Source organism: Neopsephotus bourkii, unplaced genomic scaffold (assembly GCF_033783945.1).
Source record: "Neopsephotus bourkii isolate Nb327-2 ecotype Australia unplaced genomic scaffold, CSIRO-AGI_Nbou_v1 NB_107, whole genome shotgun sequence".
Taxonomy (NCBI): domain Eukaryota; kingdom Metazoa; phylum Chordata; class Aves; order Psittaciformes; family Psittacidae; genus Neopsephotus; species Neopsephotus bourkii.
Window position 1 is genome coordinate 1034244 of NW_026900624.1, and position 22938 is coordinate 1057181.

At 41.3% G+C, this 22938-nt stretch overlaps 1 protein-coding gene across 1 annotated transcript; it reads left to right on the forward strand.

Moving 5' to 3' along the window:
• The first annotated feature begins 3739 nt into the window (after window positions 1–3739).
• On the forward strand, window positions 3740–16725 carry GAS2L3 (growth arrest specific 2 like 3). Its single transcript, XM_061357341.1, has 9 exons — window positions 3740–4465; window positions 5705–5752; window positions 6672–6840; window positions 7223–7341; window positions 8740–8881; window positions 12555–12618; window positions 13290–13428; window positions 14173–14280; window positions 15014–16725. The coding sequence occupies exons 2-9, from the start codon at window positions 5723–5725 to the stop codon at window positions 16361–16363; spliced, it is 2121 nt and encodes a 706-aa protein (XP_061213325.1). The 5' UTR covers window positions 3740–4465; window positions 5705–5722; the 3' UTR covers window positions 16364–16725.
• Window positions 16726–22938: the final 6213 nt, after the last annotated feature.

The window sequence follows — 22938 nt, forward strand, 5'->3', positions numbered from 1 at the left end:
AGCCGCACGGTAAGGCGTTGGGCGCAGAACAGCTCTCCGCCCTGCTGCCGAAAGGGCAAGACCCTCCGCAGGCCGGCGCTTCCCCTGACTGCCGCGCAGCCAGCACCCTGCTCCCGCCAGCCGTGACCAAGCCTGCCTCCGCGCACCCGGAGGAGCAGAGCTGCTTTCAGAGGCGGTTGGTGACACAAAGAGGGCATGCCGAGGCAAGTGATTTCACCCCAGCTGGACCGGCCGGTGGGCGGGAGGACCATCTGCCGCGGCGACCGAGCCACCAGCCCTCAGGCCGCGCCGCCGCAGCGGGCGGGGCACCGACGCCCGACCTGGCCTCCGGCGGCAGGAGAGGGGGAAGGTTTGACGAGGCGCCCCGGCTGCCAGCGGAGCCGTGACCCTGCGCCCTGCACCGCCTCTCGGGAGGCCGGAGGAGCGGCCCCGCTACCCAATGCCTTCAACCGAGCCGGCGCGGGTTGCGGTGGAGACCCTCGAACTACCCCGCATAAATCGGATACCGCGAGCGGAAGCGCGGTGAAAGCCAAGATCTCGCCTTGGGCGCAGCGTGCGTGCGGGACCTCGGCTCAGGGCCAGGTGCGGCAGGCACGGCCTGGCTCCGCCCCGCGGGCGCTGATTGGCCCTTTCGAACAGAGCGGCCGGCGCGGGGCGAGTGGCGTGAGTGCTCTGCTCTGCTGCACTGTCCGGAGTGGTGGCAGCTGTCGGTCCCGGTCCTGTTCCTGGTGGGTAGCGCGGTGTCACGGAGCAGGGTGGTGGCAGCGGTGGCGGTGGCAGTGGCAGTGGCAGTGCCATGGCAGTGCGCGGGTCTCGCCGCAGAGGGGTGTGGCTGGGGGGCGGCAGGTCTGTCCCCTCGTGGAGATCGGGGCTCTGCTGCTTCTGCAGGGTCACGCTTGCGTCGGTGCATCGGGCGCACAGGGGCTGAGCGGTGGCACTCGGTCAGTTACACCTATCCATAGAGGCAGTGCTGGAAACGGGATGAGCATCGCGCGCCTCACGGGACGTATCCCGGCGTTGGGCTAAGGCTGTCACTGGGATGGGGCACCCTTCTGGGGGCAGCAGCTCTCCTCTGGCCGAGTCAGCTTTGGCATGGGTGCTGTAAGTGAAGTGCAGTGAAACTAACCTTGGGGAAGGGAGAGGGGAGAGTTTTTGCATAACAGCCTTTAAACCAGTCTCTCCTGTACCTCACACAAGCGTTTGAGGATGCTGTGTTGTTTTTGTAGGAAATCTGCCCTAGTGCTTTTGGCTAAAATACTCTTTCATATTACTTAGTAAGCTGAAAAGTGTCTGTCTCCTTCATTTGCCCAAAAGCTGGCTGTATTCCAAGGATACTGTGTGTCATCTTTGCCATAATATAAGAACAAGGAATGAAGAAAAAGGGCATGTGTACCTTTAGAATCTCTAAGGTATAGCTGGCCATATGCATTTGTAATTCTAAATGTACTAGGTGGATCTTTCACAATAAGGCAGGATTTTATATTTAAGTCAAAACAAACTCCTCCTGGTTATGGCCAGCCAGCAGCTTGTTCCCTGAGTATCAGGTGATGCTCCCCTCAATGTTGCTCTGCTGGGAGGAAGTGTGGGGTGTAAATGGGAGGGAGAGGAGGGTTTGTCTTTGAGCATTACTGAGTGGCAGGGGTAGCAGGGTGGTGTGTCTCCTGTTAACCGGCCTCTCCCCAGACTGGATGCTCCTGTGGTAAAGGAGCCGTCTGCATGTCTGCTGTGGAGATGGTGGCTCTTGCGATGAAGTGCTCCTCCCTGATTTCAAGTGGATTTCTCTGCCCTGACAGGTGAATCAGGGCCTTTGCCACCCTTTGGAAGGGGAGAGTGGGCTCGCTGCCACGGAGAGGTACAGAAAGGCAGTCCTGGAGGAGAGCAGTCAGCATGCCTTAATGTAAGTAGATGGTTGCCACCTTAAAGCCCATTACCTTGGACTGACTAGTCTGGTTCTTTCTCTTTTGTGCCTTTGAGGCCTCCCCAAGGAAAGAGAGCTCCTGCTGACTCAGTAATGCAACAAAAGGGCTCTATAATTGCTTAGTGACAGAGAGTAGCACTCTGCTGCAGGGATGTCTCTTGTACCTACCTCTTTTCTTCTGCATGTTAGGATATGTGTACCAAAAAAAATCTTGGCTATCCTGTAGTAGGTTTCAACAGATACTGACTTGACAGCTTCTTTCATTTCAGAATGTTTGAAACTGTGGGTTTCAGTAGGTACTGTCAAAGCTAATCTACAGTTTGCAGCTACTCTGGGTAAGTCTGTTGTGACTGCCTTTGGGTGTTGATGGAATAGAAGATGATGCATTATATATCTTAAATATAGGGTGAAGATGTAAAAGTGTTTCTGCCTAAGTTTTTTTTAATGGGTCTGTGCATTCAAGGCCTTTTAATCAGTCTGTGAATCCCTTCAGGTTCCATTTAAGCAAAGTCAGTGGCTGCTTCATCTATGTTTTAGGCATTTGTGAATTGTGGATTTTTTGTTTATTTCTTTGTAAACCGTGCAGCCAAGTAAAATGGGACTTGGACTCAGTTCATCTTGTGCTACAGAGTGTAATTAATGTAGCATGTCTTGCTGGTTGGGCCACAGTGAATGGTCTGTAAAAACTGATACAACTGATACTAAGCAGGCTATCTTGTGTAGCATCTAAGAGCATGTGTTTAGCAACCTGAAGTATTTGTATAAAGTGCTTTAGTATTCGCTGACTTTGCTGTTTCTCAGCTTGCCTGAGGGCAAAGTGGTGGGCATTCCTTTGGAGAGTAGAGGCAGACTATGGTCTTGCAAGGCTGTCATGTGTAAGTTCATGTCCAGGTTGTCTGTGCCCCTTTTCCTCAGAAATGCCTGTCACTATGCCACATGTCAGTAGATAGATACATTTTTCTGTCTTTCCTAATGCTGATCCATAGCTCTAGTCCTTTATTGGACGTTTGGCAGTCAGCCAGACAAAGGCAGTTCCTTGCCTTCCCCACTATATCATTTGGGGCTGACCTCCTGTCTCGCAGTAAGTCAGTGTTGTTGCATTGTTCTAGATGTAACGTACCACTAGGACTGGGCAGTGTTTCTACTCTCCTCCCATCCCGTGGAGCCTGTTGGCAACAGGAGTGCTCACAGAAGTGAGATGTTCACTGAGGGGTGGGAGAATTCTGTGTTTACTGAGCTTGGAGCTAGGCTGGTTGTCCCGCTGATTGGGAAGCGCTTGCAAGTTCCTGGTGCTTCCCCTGTTTTGAGGAGTGAAGCAGGTAGAGACTCCTCCTAAGGACCTTGAGGACATCAGCTGGCTGGTATGGCCTGAGGCTATGCATGGGACATGATATGATACAGTGCATTTTCATTCTGTGGTATTTTCTTTTAAGCTGTGATCCCTGAGCACCAAATGCCTGTTGAATGAAGGCGAGTTGATAAAACTGGTATGTACAGAAACCAATACTGTTCTAGCTGGAGATGCCTGAATTCAATATCAAATACTTGATTCATTCATTATGTAGAGCTTTTTGATGTAGGAAACCCAACTGGTTTTAGAAGTTGTCAGATTTGGTTATGACTCCACACAGTACTGCAGTATTCCCCTCACCACAGCACATTCTGAACCCTTGCAGGCTGACTACTTGAAGGTGGCAGACTTCTGGGTCTTCTCATCCTACTTGCTCTCCCTGTAAGTGATAAGGGTACATTAATCTTTATTCCCTGCAGTCTCAGAGGTGGACTGTTTGAGCTCTGAAAATGGGTAATTGTTACTATTAAGTGTTATTCAGATGCCCTGATAAATGAATCTCTTTGACTTTCTAGAGAGCCCTTTGTTATATGGGCTTACAAAATAACTTACTTTAGAAGGGCAGGCTCTTAAAGATCAAGTGCCACAATTTTCCTCAATCCCTTTTCTTTTTTCCTCTTTTTTTGACTAGTTTTTGTTAGGCATGCCTCAAAACTGCAGATGCTGAGCATTCTTGTGATAGCTGCTGCGTGAATATTTTGCTTTGTTCGTGTTTTGAGTGCTCCCTGTGAATTAGGCTGCCTTTTGTTTTCCTGGGTGGTTAGTATGCTAGAGTGCTTGTTAGCCTATATGGAGCTCCTTATTTTAATGAGAGCAACTTCTCTACTGGCTGTTCTGCTGTTGTTTTATTTATTTTTTTAATCAATGGAGCCTCTTATTGCGACTCTCTTGGGACAATAGCTTTCTTATGCTAAAGGAAAATGTATTGCCCTGGACAAAGCTGTGGGAAGCATAACATGCTCATTAGTAATGCTTGGTATATACACTGCCCTTCTCTTGTTCATTCATAGAAGGAAAAAAAACATCAAGGAGAGGATGTCTTTTTTTTTTTTTTTTTTTTCCCTAGAAATAAAAGGAAGGGAAAAAAATATCACTTGGAGTATCCCTGATAAAGTTTGAGAAGCGCTAGCAGTCCTGGTTCAAAGAAGTGGCTTCAGCCCGAAAATAAACTGGTTGCTTGTTAGCTGGTCATAGGGGTAAGTTGGTTGAAATGCCTGCTGTGTGGTCCTATGTAGTGTGAGAGGGAAAAATGGGAAGGAAACAGCACCATTCTGCTTTCTGGCTAAGAGGAAGGGGGAGAATTTTCGCAAGAATGGGGTCTTCTGTGGTGGGCTGTAGAGCCTTTTGTTATAGGAAGGCCAAATTGCACATCAGGTGGAGAAGAATGCCATCTACATATAAAGCTTAAACATCTGGGACAGGAGAAGGAAGTTATTTATTTTTAAAGGAAAACAGATGAGTTTAAACTGTCTGACAGTGTCTGCAATCTGGTTTCCAGCTTCATCACCAAGATGAAATTTTATTGCAGTTATTAAGTGATGGAGCAAGAAAGTTGTTTCTAAGTGCCTTCAGGACACAGATAGGTACCTTTTGAGGTTGTAATGCCCTCCACTACCCCTTTGGAGAGCTATGCTGAGGAAACTCCTTCTGGTATGTGTGTATGCAGCTATCCTAGTAATACTATGCATTTCTAGACCTGGAGCCTACATTAAGAGACTTACTGATTGATCCCAAGACCAGAGTAGAGTTTGTGCTGAGTTTTCCTGTGATTGAAAGCACTGCTGTAAAATACTGTGCTGGCTTCAGGAGAGAAAAGCCAGGGAAGTGTCCTGATAACCATATTGCTGCAATAGCTTGTTGAAAACATAGGTGGTGTGCTAGTTGCCTGGAAATACAAAATTCCAACAGACATTAATAAAAGTATTGATTTCTCTCATGTATCCATGCAAGAAGTCTCATTCTTCAAAATTATTGTTTGCTTTAAGATTTTTGTAAACTTAAAAGTATTTAATGTAAACTCAGGATACATAGATGCACATGCATGTGTGTACAAGATACACTTGTGTGGTAGCTGAGAAAGAAAGGGTGAATGCCAACATTGTTACATCCAAGAATGGTTTGGAGTATTTATATTTCTCTTTGGTAAAGTAAATGCCTTACAGCTCCTTAAAATCGTGCAAACTTTTGACTATTATTTATGTAAATGAAGTTAGTTGCTTCTTTGTGCTGTAATAACTGCCCCTTTTCTTAAGGGCAGAGAACTGACATTGACTGAATACTGGATCAAAACATTAGCTACTAAGATACTTCCCTCTTTCCTCCTCCATTCCCGATAAGACTTGTGTTGCAGAATGGCTGTTTTACCAAAGCATCACTGGTGAGTTTTTCTTGAAAGCAGGAGGGACTGTATTAAAAATACTCTTCTCTTTTTCTAGGGGGAGCAACTAATGTAAATGCAGGTAACCATGCAGAATGCAGTTCAGGTAAATGGCTTTTGTAATGCTTGAACCCTTATGATTTTTTTTTGTTGTTGTTTTAATGCAAAAATGTACCCTGAAGCAGATGAAATGCTAGAACACCCCCTCCCCCAGTTATCTCTATTAAAAAAGAGCAATTATTTTCCCATTTTGCTAATGGTGCAATGTGAAAAGATATATAACCTGGTGTTCTCTTCCTAAATGCTGTTACCTAAGGTTTTGAAGTCAAATGCTGAGTTATTGAAGAACTTGTTTGTTGATTAAGAGTATTTTTAAAACTCCTATGTAAGTGTAAAAAAATTATCTTTTTTTTTGTACACACACTGAACTGAAGGAAAGTATTAAGAATACCAAAAGGCTTCTTTGTCTTCAGGAATTTTGTGCATCAAATATCAGTGTGGTACTTTTGAAATGTTAAGTACCTCTCCAATATGAAAATATTAAATCCTTAAGGGAAATGCTAAGGATTCATGTTCAAGCACTGTGCTATGTTCTTGCATGGAAATATGCTTCCTCTTAACGACATCATTTTAATGATTTAAACACTAAATGCTTCTGAAATGAATGTCAGAGAAATCAGTAGGCTGTAGTAAATTATATGACAAACTTCAGATTTCATTCCTTAAATTTGTTGAGAAAAAGAAAAAAAAAACCCCACAAATTTAATACACATTTTCTTCATTTAATGAATATGTAATTTTAAATCCAAAGAAGTCAAGAGAATGGATGTAGTAGTACTTTTGATGCAGGCATTATGAATGAGAGTTGCACCATCATGACTGCTGCTGTGTTGGTGTATCTGTCTGAAGGGGAATGAATACTTACTGTTTGAATAATCTTCAGCATAATTCAGAACTGCAAATTTTTGCAATATGTCTGCAAATACTAGACCTCGCTGTCTGCAGCTTCCTGACATCTTCTGCAGGTGTGGTTTGGAGATGACCTTCCCTTAAGTCCCCGAAGTCCTCTAACTCCCAGACATGGGCCAGGTTTGGCAGATGTGTGCCTGTATGACCGATGGATATCTGTGCGGCATGAAGCAACTTTGGTGCCTATGCAAGAAGATCTGTCAATCTGGCTGTCTGGCTTGCTGGGTGAGGTTAAAAATCGCTGTCTAATAAATTTCAAAGCACTTTCCAGTATTCCAGTCAATGCTGACACTTAATAACTATAGTACTGTTAAGATCTGGTGTATCTGAGCCTGAATGGCTGGGAGAATTGCATTAAAATGCGTGTTTTGGTTTTGGATTTAATGAGCTGCCACTTCTTAGAGGTAGGATGATTAACCATTCTAATTTATTTGCTGAATCTTGGTAGTCTAATTAAAATCTAATTAAATGGATATTTGATTTTAATTTACTTATATTTTTCTATTAATTTTCAGTGTTTAACACTGGAATGCTATTTGAGTTGCTTCTAAGTTCATATGAAACTTCTGTACCTTCTTTGAAGTAACTCTAATATTGATTTTTTTAGGAATAGAAGTCAAAGCAGAACAACTGCTAGAAGAACTTGATAATGGGGTACTACTCTGCCAATTGGTTGGTGTTCTTCAAAACACAATTAAAGAATGTTGTAGCTCAAATAATTTAAGGGTAAGTCACAGAATTATTTTTTTTAAATGCATACATAAACTTTTTAATTGTAAATAGTAGTAAAAAGAAGCTGATTAACAACAATGTGGCTTACAGATGGGTAAACTTTGTGCAAAAAATTACTTACATGCTTTGTTAATAAAATCCTAAAGTCCTTACCAGGTTTTTAGTTTGATTCCAGTAGAAGTCTTGTCTGAGGAAGATCTAGTCCAAGTCTGGAGTTTGTTCCCCTGACATCAGTGGGGGTTGGTAAGAAGATATCCATTGGCACTTGGTGACATGTTTTACGCCCCAAACTGGTGGCTAAACTCTAGAATGTAGGTCAGCCATCAAAATATCCAAACTGAGATTTACCTGGACATGGGATGTAGTGTTTTTGTTGGGAACCAAGACTGAGTTAAAACATGAATCTCAAGCAACTTCCAGTCTGTTTGTCCCATGAAGAATACTGATCTGTTACTTTAAAGTATAAAGCCATGTAGGTGGCATATGTTCAACCTACGGGTATAGCTACAGCAGCGCTTAGACTTGTCAAATAGTAGATCACCAGCTAATGTGCCCTAATTGGTAGTGTTTCCCTTGGGGGCAGGAGGAACTGCTCACCACATCCAGACCATTTTTATTTTGTGATTACCATTTACTGTTTTATCTAGTAAAACAATAGTTTCAAATAATGGATATTTACCAGTAAGTAATATAACTACTAAATATTAGAATTATTATTAACTGGGGGGACAAGTTTTATGATGTCAAAGGGTATTCAAGAGCCATATGAATGCTTCAAATCCTTAGTTGTTTGGTTTTGTTTTGTGTTGTGGTTTTTTTTTTTTAAGGAAGACAAGATGCATAACTTGTGTATCTATGAACTGAATTTTTAGTTCTGAAGATACCAATTTAAAACCAAATAAGTACTGAATTCCTTTAAAGGAAACTGCCCCTTGTTCCTTTCTGTTTCCCTCTGCTTTCTAGAACAGGCCCTAAAATGAAGTCTGGCAGATGAATATATTTCAGTTTAGTTGGAGTTCTCTATCTGTGCTCATTCTGCTGCTGTGAACAGAGCTTGGGAAGGGCAAATAATTATCCAAACCTATGAAGCCACCAATAAGATTTCTACCCCAGCATGTGGGGAAATGGGGGACCAGCTGTATAGGCAGCCTTTGGGAAAGTCTCAGAGCTAAGGATTGTTTACTCCATGACTGTTCACAAGGATAGGGTGGAATGCTTTCTACATTAGTGTGGCTTTTCTAATAGAATGCATGGTGGGTTGCACACAGAATAGTTACTAACCACTGTTTCTGTACTCTGAATTGAGGGTTTATTTTCATTTGCAAATATGCTTTGAAATCTGTTGGCAATGTTGATGTGCACAATGTACTTTTTGTTTTCTTCCCTTGCCAGAATTTTCCTATGAGAAAAGTTCCATGTAAGAAGGATGCACCATCAGGATCTTTTTTTGCCAGAGATAATACAGCCAACTTTCTTAACTGGTGTAGGGCCATTGGAGTTGATGAGACTTATCTCTTTGAGTCTGAAGGTTTAGGTAAATCTACCTTTTTGTAAGACTTGCTTTGATCTCTGTGGATAGCTACCTAGTCAGGGAGATCTCTTGTGTACCGTCTTTTGAAGTCTTTGTCATGAATATGCCTGTCTCATGCAAGCTATTAATGCTTTTACTTATTTTAAGGAAGTGTTCAAGTAGAAGCCTTGAAAACACAGTTTAGTGACTGCTCTAACTCGCATGATGCTTTTCGAAACTTCCAAAAGTTGCTGTATGGGACGAAGTGGGGAGTGACAGTTGTGTAGCAAACTTTCATGTTTTCCTTTAGTGAAAAGGCCCACTGAGAAAAAGAGAAGAAAAGTTTGGTTTCACTTTCCCTGTGAGAGAAGACCACAGGGCCATGGAGTCAATTCACAATAAGATCTTTTATTGGGAGTTAGAGCTCATTTTTGTTGCAGAAAGCCCTCAGAATTATGAATTCATTACTGCTAAATTTGGTAACAACAACAAGGCATTGTGCCTGAAGTGGCAACAGTCTGTTGGTAATTAACATTTGCTGCAGGACCTACTTGACATGACTAAACCATTTGTGTTTTCCCATTTAATAAGATAGTTATAAAAATAAATATTGCCAACTGTGTGTGTACGACTGCCCCAATGCACAATCTCTCCCTTAAACAGCTTCCAGACTGATACTTCCAGATGGAAGAAAACTTGCTTAACTGCTAATTAAGAGGAAGTGTGCTTTAATTGCATGGTAAATAACGAAATGCTCTTCTACCAGCTATTATGTCAGTAAAAATTAATTAATACAAACCTTGCTGTGGCAAGCCAAAGGTTGGAGTTTGTTGTTTGTTGTTTTTTGGTTTTTTTTTTAAAGGTAAAATATCTGTCAGCAGAATAGCAAAAATTTGCAAAGTACCTTTTGTTTTCAGTAATCAGATGCAGTTGTCACACTGTTTACCAGATTTTCTCAAAGTCTTTGTGCCATTTAATGTAATTTAAATGGGAGGAACTGTTTTCATTAACCGTTTTTCTTTCAAGCTCTCCTCCTGGCTACTGGAACTGCCCATGCTTTCTCTATTGGATAAGACATCTTTTAGAATAGTTGAGAAAAAATCCTCATTTGCATCTGTCTCAGTCCGATTTAATTAGTGAGTGAATCTCTTTTCAGTGCCATGAAATACAGATGAGTAGGAGAGCTGAGATACAGGAAAATTGGTTTTGTTTTTTTTGCAGTGCAACTTGTATGAACCACATTGCTTAAACATCATAGTTCCTGTGAGTGGATGGGTAACTAGAACCTGTTTAGCCTCCTTGAGATAAGCAGACAGGATTTCCTAATACTGTGGCTTTTGCTCATAGCTAAGAAGTGTTTTGAAGTCTGATTGTAAGTCTTGACACAAGCTTGCTTTATGGCATAAATATCTCCTGTGAGCCTTTTTGGCAGTGAAATGAACAGACTTGCAGCCTCCTTGATGAAACATTCTTTCCACTGGTGTTCTCCATCAAACTTTCAATCCATTCTTTATGAGTGAAACAGCAGAAAGACGATTTAACAATTGTCTCTTTCCTGTCAGATATTTAGAGCAATGCCTCCTGAAAAGTGTGGGTGGCTGTGAAGGTACTAAACTAAGTGGCTTCTGAGACAGTAGAAAGGGAGGGTAAAAGGGAGGGTAGCCATTATGGGACCCCCTTTGAGATCCAGACAAAACAAATTTCTTGATCTCTCTAAGGGGTAAATTTGCATTTTTTTATTCTAGATTCAGGCAAATAAAGGCACTTCTGTTATAGCTGGCAAAAACACATACCAAAAAAAAAATGGACTAAGTGACCTCTAGCACTTTTCTGTTTTAGATTTATCCTTCATAATCAGATACTTTCAAAAAGTAGACTGGTGTAGGTGATGTAAAGAAGAACATCTGCCCATACTCTGCTTATACTTTAGGAAACACTTCAGTCCCATTTAAAGCAAAGTCGTTTTAAATTTAAATTGAGCATCAGGAAGATGTTAGATTTCATCTGCAGATATAGAGCTGGCTCATTATGTTTCTCTTCAGGGTGAATTTCCAGTTTCTGCTGAATATTGTTACTGCACATTGCAAAGAAAGTCTGACTTGTTCGTATAAAATTTATACCATGTGAATATCACATCTACAGCTTTTTCCATTTCTTACACTTACTTCAGGTTGGGGCAAGAACCATGCCATGTGTGTGGGTTGAGGGGAGCTGAATGACCTTTCTTTCAGCCTTTGGTTTCTGAGTTATTAGGCAGTATTCCTGGTTGGCTAAAAAATTGCAGGGATGTTTGTTGGTTGTTTTTTTTCCCAAAGCCTTCATATAACTGTTTGTAGAACATTTTGAATGCACCTCAATTTTAAGGGTTGTACTGGGACAGAGGAGGAAGTAGTTACGTGTGGGTGAGATTTTAAACTATTTTCTCTGTTCAAGGCCTAGCTTCTTTTTCCTTGCTCACCTAAAGATGCCAAAACAGACATTGTTTTCCTTCTGCCTCTTCCATTCTTCAGTGCAACAGTAGAAATGATTAAATGTTTTCATTTCAAATCTGTCAAGAAAATCCAGAAGAGCTGCCACAGTCATCTTCACGCTGCTTGGTCATCACCCTGCTCTTCCATTTCATTCTTCAGCTTTCCTGATTGTCATTTCGTGTGCCTACATGGCCAACTAACACGCACCTGCTAAAGCTTGTCTGAATTGAGGGGTACAAAGCAGCCTCTGCATTGAGCACTAACTGGGTGAATGTGGGCACAGTCTTTGAGAAGCAAAGCCTAATGCAAAAATCAGTGCTGCTAACATCTGAAATGGAGTTGCTTCTTCTCTGTGATCACAGCCAATATCTGGTGTTTGAATCTGAGTATTTGTCTCTTTAAACCAATGTCATTCTCGCCTGCTTCCTACAGTCAGGGGTTTTGGCCATCCTTTTCAGACACAGCCTCACAAAGATATCAAATCCTGAAGCAAATCTCCGGGTGGATGGGGCAGGAGGTAGGGGCTGATAGGGTGGGGTGAAATGTGGGTATAGCATGAGGTAGGGTAGCTGCCACAGGCAAAGTGGAACTGGGTGAATCTGCCAGCTCCTGCTGGTACCCAAAGCTGGCCACTCTTAAAGTGATAAGAAAAAAAGATATGTTGCTTACTGAAATGGTAACAGTCATTCAGATTATTCTTTCACAGCCATGGGTTTAAACCACTTAGGCTGGCTGGCTGCATAGAACATCCACTTGTCAGATAGGTCACTTGCAGTATATTCTACAACTGTTCACCTATAGAGTGTATGGGCTTATCTGTGTCTGCATGCACGAGCAAGGACAGATGGAGTATATTTTCCCATTTGCAGTTCCTGAATACTCTTCATCTTTAAGACTGAAATAATGTATTTGGGGATAGCAAAGGGAAAGCTCTTGGATTTTCCTCCTAAGCATAAGGGAAGCATATTTCTGTTCGGAGGTAAAGAAGAATTTGATTTCAGGAATGCCAGGATGGGTTTAAACATTTTATGGAATAGAAAATTAGATTTGGAAAGCATATAGTGCTTTATCAATGATAATGTAGCTTACAGAAGCAATAATTCTGGGTAGAATGATGGCAAAGTTAGTCATCTATTCCTTATCTTCCCTTCTTTGTGTACTTAATTGCACAGGCCTCTCTACAGTAAATACGAGCTGTAACTCCCTTTTATTCTCTTCCCTTTTAGTTTTGCACAAGGATCCAAGACAAGTGTATCTTTGTCTGTTGGAAATCGGGCGCATTGTGTCCAGGTATGTGATCTGCTCATGTTCCTAATGAGACAGTGAAGAGCATGTTCTATTAAATAAAAGCGAAGATAAAGTTCAGACTGTTGCCATTAAGTGCAATGCAGTAAATGTTAATTCTGTGCAGAAAGTAGGGATGAACTTTTCTAGGACCATTGTACAATATACGTATTTTTTCAAATATTTATCAGATTTTTTCCATGGAAAGGTGCTGATCCACTGGTGTTTATGGCTGTATGTTTAAATGCTATATTCAGCTTGTAGATACATGTACATCTTGGAAGAAACTCACTGACATTAAATACAGTTTTAAGGTTGTTACTTTTAAAGATTTTTTGGCAGATATCTCTATCATTCTCTAATTTTAGACTTTTAATTTATTTCAAGTGCAGAGCTGGAAGCTTTAAGATAGTTTATCTAAATTGAATGTGGCCCAAATTATGTAGTTTTGACTATATTTTTACTGTTGTCTTTGGTAGCTCCAAGACCACTTTAGAGGGGCTTCTACCAGAAATTCAAGCTGTTCCTTCCCTTGGGTTATCAAGACAGTTATTCCTCTGACTGATCTAGTGTTGTTCCCTGTCAGTCAAGCCACTCAAAATTTTGCATGTTTGTTATCATCACTTTTTGTTTTCTTTAGTAAATTATCAATTAAACTGTCCACTTATGAATTTGAGGTATGGAGTTGAACCTCCTGTGCTAGTAAAACTAGAGAAGGAAATTGAGCTAGAAGAAACACTGCTAATGACTTCTGGGCCACCAGCACCTGTTAGCACAGCAAAGTCATGCTGTCACCACGGGGAGCTACATGAGGCAGTAAGTACTACTTATTTATTGTGTTCTGAGCTTTACATAAAATTCTAAGTTTGGTACTTCTGTGATCTGACTCAGTAAGCATTTATTTTAAATGTCCTCCATGTTTTAATGTAAAATGCCTGCTTCTTTGTGAAAGTCAGCCACGAGATCCTTGCTCTCTCTGAAAACTCACTATTTTTCCTTCTTGACAGTTTAAGTTTCTAAGTGTCTGTAAGAGGCACATCTTTTCTAACCCTGGACTTACCTGAGGACTTTTTCTCCTTTTTTAAGTGGTTTCCTTCTTGGGTGTAACATAGAAGTTTAACTTATAAAAGTTAGGGAGAACTCTGAAGTACTCCTGGGTCAGGTGTAGCAATGGATTTGGTCAGAGGGGAAACCCAGGCACTTGTTTCCATTTTTAGAGACCATAACAGTGTCTTTACAAGGTTGTGATTGGAACTGATGCTGCTACACATGATGTTATGAACAAGTCTTAAGTGAAATTAGAAACAACTTCAAATTGAAGAAATTGTGAAAATTGGATTGGGACAACTAAAAATGTTTGTGAATGCAGTTTGTACTTTATTCTTTTATTTGACATTTTGAGGTTTTGTGTAGCTGAGATTTTATTGTAAGGGTACAGAATTCCAGGGTTATCTTGGATTATAGGATGAAGATAACAGTATCTTTTTGTGTATTAAATGTCTCAAACTGTTAAACACATGCTTCTGTCAAAGTACAAATGCTTTCATTTTTAATAACTAGGTTAAACATATAGCAGAAGATCCTCCCTGCAGTTGTTCCCATCGATTTTCAATCGAATACTTATCAGAGGGACGTTATAGACTGGGAGATAAAATACTCTTCATAAGAGTAAGTACTTTCTTAGAATTCCAAGTTATAGTCATGTTGGGAAAAGAAATGCTTTTAAGTGACATGCCTCATTTCTATGGTATTGTTTTAGAATTACAGAATGATTTAGGTTGGGACACAATGCCATCCAATTGCCTATTCAGAGTAGGTGTAGCTACTTAGGTCTTACAAGCATTGGTTTTACACTCTCATTAAACCAAGTTAGTTACTCTTCTTGGTGCTGTTTCTTAAATTTCAGTAACAACTTGCAATATAAATAAGGATAATGCTAGAGAATATTCTGAGAACATTGCTTTTTCAAAATCTGGACACTTGGGCGTTTATAATTTGTAGGATACTTGATCACTCTTTGCAGCAGGCATAAGAGTTTTGTGTTACAAGCACGTCCATAATTTGGACAAAACCTGTATCCAAAGCTCTATATACTAGTTAAAGAAGCTGACAGAAGGGTTGAAGTGTCTTCCAAATATATGCTTTCATTATTTCCTGGCACATAACAACTGTCTCTGCAGGAGAAACTGCTTAATAAAAGAATTAGGAAGCATAAGCCTTATTTATCACATAATTTCTGTTTTAAAAAAAATGTTTCTCTGTAAGAAGGAGGTCCTATTTCTGGCCAATTTCAATAAATGTTAATGTAAGATGAAGACATAATGCTGCATAAAACAAGATAGAATCATCTCTTTTTCTTCTGCTTTCTTTTTGCCCCCTCCCCCTCTTCCTCCATTCTCAGATGCTACATGGCAAGCATGTGATGGTCCGTGTTGGTGGAGGCTGGGACACTCTTCAAGGTTTTCTACTTAAATATGATCCATGCCGAGTGCTTCAGTTTGCAACTCTGGAACAGAAAATCCTGGCGTTTCAGAAAGGAGTCACCAGTGACAGTGTCCCCAGCTCACCAGCTAGACTTCAGGAACCTCCTGTTATGAATCCAATGTCAGCTGTCAGTATGTTTCAAAAGCAATCATCAAAACCACCGACTCCTATTTCAACTCTTGGGGCCAGTGCCAAGAAAGCTTTACATAAACGTCCTCAGTCCCCTGTCCTGGCATCACCAAAAGTGACAGTGCTTCCATCCTCCACAGCCAAGTCATTGAGAGTCAAGTCCAAATTAGAAGGGTCTCCTCTGAAACCATTAGCTGGCACCTCAAAGAAACTGGAGTCTTCTGCACACAGTTCACCAGCTTCTACTCCTTCGCAGCCTCTAAGCAAAAGCTCTTCATCTGCAGGAACAAGAACAGCTGTTGTTCACTCTGAAACATTGCGCAAACGTATTTGGTCCCCTGATGCTCCCAAGATGAAATTTACCCTGCCTCAGGGCTCCCCAGCACCAGCACTACATCCTGCCTCCTCATCCCCGAAGAAACAGCCATCTCCCTTTCCTGGGACAGCTGAAACAATCACTTCGAAACAGAAGCGTGTCCCTGCTAAATGCAAACCTGTATCTGACACGAAACCCAAAGTGAATTCAGTTGGTCCAAAAGCTGCTCAGCCACCTGTGACAAACCTGAGTGCTGTTGCCAAGTTTGCACAATCTCAGCAGCTCCTTGCAAAACCTCATTCTGAAAATGCTGTTCAGACCTCAGGAACTAGATCTCAGCATCCTCGGAAAGCTCCACAAACAGCTACTGATCGGGCAAGGAACCTGAAAAGTCCTTCAGTCCTAAAACACTCAGCTTCTGCACCTTCCCTTGCGGTTAACAAAGCATTAAAGTCACCACCTACGCTGGTATCTACAAGCAAAAATGTGTCATCAGCTGTCAATAAGCAGCCTAATGCCAGTAAACCCCCTCAGGTTGGACCCACTTCATCCAAGCCTCCTGAACGCACTCCTTTATCTGTTGTACGGCTTCCTCAAACTTCAGCCAAAGAGGCAGTGACCAAAAAGCCAGCACAGCCTTCAACAAAAAACTTGCAAGTAAATGAAAGCTTGGCCCCAGCAGCCAAGAAGCCTCTCCCTAAGGGAAAATCAGCAATGGCGTCTAACAAAGGAACGCCTAGTGTATCAGAAAGTCCTCTTATGAAGAGCAGGCAAGATGATCACTATTTTGTTATGACAGGGAGTAAAAAACCCAGAAAGTAAACATAATTGTTACTTTCTGTGGAAGTCTGAATTTTGTTCCTGTGGGCCTCTTGTAACTGCTACACTGAAGACAGGGAAAAAAGTTTAATAACGCTATGTTTACCATGAAATATTAGGTATAACCTACATTTTGTTGCATAACTTAGAGTAAGAACTGTATTTATTTTGTGGTTTTGAAACTTCTATTTGGATATATTTAGCAGTGAGCTTGCTTGCTGTGTAGCGCTGCGGAATAGAGAGTAACATCCCTGCTTGCTGCTAGGCTCACCTGCTGCAGGGAAGCTGGGAGAGAGGAAAGGGGAACTAGGGCTGCTGCTTTTTGCCGCCGCTCATTTTCAAGGGAGCAAAGCCTGCCCAAGAAACATCTATCTGTGGTTCTGGCACATCTGCATTGAGGCCCTTGGCAAGCGATAGAGCTGTGCACAAGCTGTAAAATTTGTAATACCTCAAACAAAAGTGGGTTTTAGCTCACCGTTGTCCTGGAACCCAGATTTGAGTCATCTGCATGTATTAGAAAGAGAAAGGAATTTCTAGTTATGTTTAGCTTTGACAACTGCCATTATCAGTGTTCACTGTGCCCTCCATACGCCTTAAAGTGGCTTCCGCTCACTTGGAAGTGGAGCCTTCTGAGTTTAAGTTGGATGTGGAAAATCATGGCCTTGATTCCTTGCCCTCACTGTGCCTTAGCCTTTCAAATTCAAGACAGATCTCTTCAGTGAGCAATGCTACTTTTAAAATCCTGGGCAGATAACCTTGCTTAGAGCCCAGTTGTTCCCAGAAAGCTCTTGCCACAGGAAGAGAAGCTCCTGAGTTTTGCTGGGAGAATGCTTTCCCCTGGGATAGAGCCCCGAATCAAATCCTGCTACAGCAACTCAGAGTTGCCAGTACTAACTTGTACTGGCAGAGCCTTAACTGCTCTGCAGGAGTAGCCTTTACATGTAAAAGAATTTAGTGATTCTAAATTTGGTTTTATCAGTGTTACAGATTAATTTTTATGGGTAGTCTCAGTCTACAGTGGCTTTTTTTTATTCATGGAGACCGTTTTACTGGCTCTCATGTATTACTTTCTGGAGGTAAGGAGTAGCTTCACAAAAAAGCACCAAGGAACTGCATTTGCTCTTAAACATACGAAGTGCCAGAAATCTATGTACTGTTTAGACTTTCAACTCCTGAATGTGTTCAGGTTTAAATATCTGTGGTGCTCAACACCTTTACCCTTAACAGAAGTTTAATGGTAGATTAATAAAAATTACTGTCTTTGGGAGTAGCATTGTTTGGGATATTTTGGGTTTAATGAACAGTTGTTCCTGCAGACACTGAGGAGCTCTCAAGGTCTGTGAAGAGACACTGCTGACTTCTACAGATCATCACTTCTGCTCTCTGTTCCCAGGATATTTACTTACAGGCAAGAGAAGACATGCATGGAAACTGTAGTTTATGATGTTATATATTTAATTATACTTCCCCCCCCTTGAAACTAGCATAAGCAAGCATCATAAACCGAGTTCTCATGTGCAGTGGCAAAGTGACTGAGCTGTCTTTCTGAGCACCTTGTTAGCTTTTTTATTTATGATTCTATTTATGCATATCTACTGTACAATACTGTTTACAACCTGCTGGGAGTAAACAGTAAATACTAATATCAAAACTGCAAGAGGAAAACAGATCAGTTTTAATAACATGAACACAAGTCCCACAAGCAAAGTTGTATGTTTGGGGAAGGCCTTAGGCTTAACTTGTTTTATAAATAAACTGGTCAGAGGCACTACTGCAAATGTTAAGAATAGTATTAACTGTAGTGGACTGATTCAGGTTTAATAAATTTGGCACGCAGCTTCATATGCTGACAGGATTTTGCAGTAGTTAAGTTGATTTTCATTTTGGGCTTCCAAATAGCAAGCTATGGTGTGCTATATCTCATGCAGATTAATAGCTAAACTCTTGGGATTTCTTTGTGCACTGGGTCTGGCTGAGATGGGGTTAACTTTCTTCATAGTATCCCATATGGTTCTGTGTTTCAGATTTGTGACTAAAAACCAGTGTTGATTTCACACCAATGCTTTGGCTGTTGCTGAACAGTCCTTGTACAGGGTTAAGGCTTTCTCTTTTTCCTGTTCTGCCCCCACAGCAATTAGGCTGATGGTGGGCAAGAGACTGGGAGAGACACGTCTGGGACAGCCAGTCCTGACCAGACAAAGGGCTATTCCATATTGCATATCGTCATCCTCAGCAAAAAGAACAGAGTAGAGGAAGAAGGATTTTTTAGGGGGGTTGCCTTCCAAGGTGGCTATTTGTATATTTGGCTGGGCATTGGTTTGCCTGTGGAAGGTAGTGAGTGATTGCTTTGGCATCACTTGGTGGTTTGTTTTTTCCCCTCTTTCCTTCATTTATTAAACTGTCTTTGTCCCAGCTGGTGAGTTTTCTTGCTTTTGCTGCTGCTCTTCCTCATCTTCCTGGGGATGGAGAGGAGAGTGAGTGAGCAGCTGTGTGGGAGCTTGGCTGCTGGCTAGGGTCAAACGCACACCACCTTTTGAACTGTTGACAAGGGCTTTAGTATGATTTAAGCACTGAGACTCTTGGATCTGAGTGTTAAAGCTATCTCAACATCTCTTTTTGAACTATAAATTAAAGAGAACATGAAGCTGATGGCTTCATCTTTGTGCTCCATTATTTTGGGTAATACATTGAAGGGTCTGGCTCAAAATTAAACAAAGAGTAAGCTTTTACAGTTGAAACCTTAATCAGCCAATTTAAAGATGGTTCTCCTGTTGCATGTGGGTAGGTTTGGGTTTATTACAAAAATAGTATATTTGAGCATGAACCAACTTCTGTGAATATTGCAGTTTCCAACTTCGTAGTTGTATTCTAACTATGGGTGTCATGTAAAATGAGGTGAGCCAAGAATTAAGATGTAACAAGTCCCTCCTAATGGAAATACATACTTCTTTTGCAACATTGACATTGCCAAATAGCAAGTCTAATATTCAGCTTGTATTACTTTTTGTGAGGAAAAGATAACCTGGAGCAAGAGTCTGACTGAATTCTTCATGTATATTGATACCCTTCTGTATGAGTACTTATTTTAAATAAACATACACTCTGCCTTTTTCACATGCACAGATTATTTTTCTGCTGTCATCTTTCGGGGGGTGACGATGACACTTTATTTCAAATGATTTATGTTTTAGCTCTACCAACACATAAACAGTTTTTATCTCAGGCTATTATAAAGACACAAATAGCTACTTCTAACTCATTGCTTTGTTCGGCATTCAAGACCTCTTCACTCTGACCGTAGTTTCAGTATGACTGATGACTAGAAGGGGCTTCCTGCTCTTCCCTAGCTGTGACACTGCCTGAGTATTTTTGGCTAAACCTCAGACAGTTTTATTCTTTGTAACTTTATTTGAAAAGTGTTTGTGTATCAACATTTTCCATGCTTACATCTTGTCAACATATTTTAGACCCATCTAGCAAACTGAATTGGTTTCATCTCATTGGAGTCACTTAATTAACTTTTTTTTTCTCCATATTTGTTTTTTAAAAGATGTTTTAATAGCTCCAGTTCCCTGTATGTTCCAAAGTGGCTTCAGTTCCTGCCACTCAGATGCTGATGCCTAATCATATACATATACTAATCCTTCCACTTCAGCTTCGTCTCGTAAGTGCATTCTTGTGGCATCTACCATACTTGTTTGTACAAGACCAAGCTCTGCACAGATGTTAGTTACTACTTTCTTTTGAGAGATGGTAGCATTACAGCTGGGCAATAATATACAAAGACAGCCCAAGACTCCCTCAGGTAAGTATCTTAATCATCAAACTATACAATGTCGTACCTTCTTGTCCCAAGGAATCTTAAATCACTTACTGTCTATGAGTAAAGCTTTGAAAGGAGATATGGAAGATGTTTTTCGCTCCTACTCCGAAACTGCCTTCCTTGTTGGTAGGTGTTACACATTGTGGTAAAACTGCATGTTTTATTCTGAATGAGGGTGCAGTTGAGATTTCCTCCTTCCTGGTCTAGCTTTCTAGCTATTAGGCCTTAATAGAAAAGATGGGATCATTAACAGGTAGCCTAACAGCCTCTCTGGCATGTTCTAGGGGATTTAGTTAGGGTTCCAGTTACCACTCCCACATGACGTTCCTAACCAGGGGAAGCCAAGCTTTTCTGCACTTTTAATCCTGTGCTGACAGTGTGCAACTCCCCAACAAAATTTCCTGCAACCATATTTCCATTTTCTTTGCTAGAAGTATATTGTGTAGCGCAACTATCATGATCTATGCAAAGTTGTCCATACTTTTCTAGTAATTGTGTGGCTATTGTATTGTCTTGTACTTAACAGGTTTTCTATAGTAGTCACCAAAATGCTCTGTCTCTCATCATATACTGTAAGTCTGGCTGTCAGAAAAGCCCAATTTATTATACTGTGACAATTTGCTACATGTACTCAACAGAACTTAATGGCTGGACTTGATGATCTTAAAGGTATTTTCCAACCTAAACTATTCTATGATTCTATGAAAGTTCAGCTATTCAGTCAACAGAACGCCTTTCTTTTCTCCATGTTCTCATCATGATCTTTCTGTAGCTGAAACAAGTCAGGATGCCCTATGGGTTTTATGCCTTTAACTGCAGCCCATAGATCTCTTTTCAGATCTGCTGTTCTGAAGAGAAGGAAGGAAAGACGTGAAGGCTGCATCTGTGCTCCCTTTACTTGCTAGTGTTTAAGCTGGAGAAATGCTGCATAAAGTGGTCCTGCTTGTTACTGCTTCATGATAGTGTGAGTTAGGTAAATGAAGTTCATGATCTGCTTTAGTTAGATTCCCTTTGGTAGAAGGAGAAACACCTGCAATATACTGCTGGTATCTGCTTCTGGAATGATAAGCTGGATTAGATCCTATTCTTCATGTTGATGACAGTATTGCAAATTTGAGGTAGATTAAGCATACTCATGCTGAAGGTTCCCACCTAGTCACTTCAGTCTAGTTCTTTCAGCTGGTATAGATCCCTTGTTTGGACCAGCAGAATTATCTTTTTGATGCCATTGTTATCAAAGTCCTTTGGTAGCCAATGGCCTATCACCCATTACAAATGAACCGGATCAAGTACCCTGAGGACATGTTCCAAAGCCCTACTGAAGTGTGCGAAAGAGTTAATCTTTTTTTGTTCTTGGGTTTTTTTTGTGTGTGTTTATGCATATTTTTATTTGTGTTTGGTTGTTTGGGGTTTTTTTATTTCTTTCCCCAAAGCCCTACATATTTCACACAGTGTAATCTGGCTGTGCTGCTAACGGATGTTTTGCTTATAACAGACAAAGCCAACCGAACCGTCCTGTAGGCAAATTCTGTTCAGACAAAATGTGCAAAAGGCAAAGGCCAGCCAAATGGATTTTGGGTCCCATAGGAAGATGCCTTGAGATAGTTAAAATGTACTTCATTTGGGACTGACAGCAAAAAGCTTGAGAAACAGCAGGAAAGCCACTGAAAACTGTAGTTTTCTGAGACTTTGTTGTGGCTGATAAGAGGGCTCTGCAGAACTGGGCTGCTCTATAACACTGCAAAAATTTACTTTCCTTTCTATGCCAGTATCTGATATAAAAGAAATGCCAAAACATGACACTATATACATAGTAACATAAGGAAAACTTATGAAGGTGAAGTGTGCACGCATGGATGAGCAGTAAAATATGTATGCAGTTCAAAGAACTTCAGTTATAGCTGAGCAATTATTTATATGTATACACACACATATATAAATCTGATGCAATCCAAGGCAGTTTTCCTTCTAAAACTTTAAGCAGTCATAGCTTTGAGAATCAAGCTGTAGAGCTACTTCTTTATTTCCCTACAGGGAAACTGGAATCTGTGTTAAATGAGTGAGTACTATGGGGCCATCTGGTGTCTGAATTTAACAGAGGCCACTCTGGCAATGTAAGACCTTTAACTTCTAACATCCCCAGACAAAACCCTTCTCTTTGATTTAAACGAAACATTTTTCGTTTTTAAATGAAACATTTTTCACAAAATCCAGATGTGGCATGCAATAAATAATGCAGGAGACGTCTGATTTTGTAAGACCCTTTCATTTCACAGAATCACAGAATCCCAGGATCCCAAGGGTTGGAAGGGACCTCAAAAGATCATCTAGCCCAACCCCCCTGCAAGAGCATGGTAACCTAGAGTACATCACACAGGAACTTGTCCAGGCGGGCCTTGAATATCTCCAACATAGGAGACTCCACAACCCCCCTGGGCAACCTGTTCCAGTGCTCTGTCACTCTCACAGTAAAAAAGTTTTTCCTGATGTTCACATGGAACCTCCTATGCTCCAGTTTACACCCATTGCCCCTTGTCCTATCACTGGACATCACTGAAAAAAACCTAGCTCCATCATCCTGACACTCACCCTTTACGTATTTGTAAACATTGATGAGGTCACCCCTCGGTCTCCTCTTCTCCAAGCTAAAGAGACCCAGCTCCTTCAGCCTCTCCTCGTAAGGGAGATGTTCCACTCCCTTAATCATCTTTGTGGCTCTGCGCTGGACTCTTTCAAGCAGTTCCCTGTCCTTCTT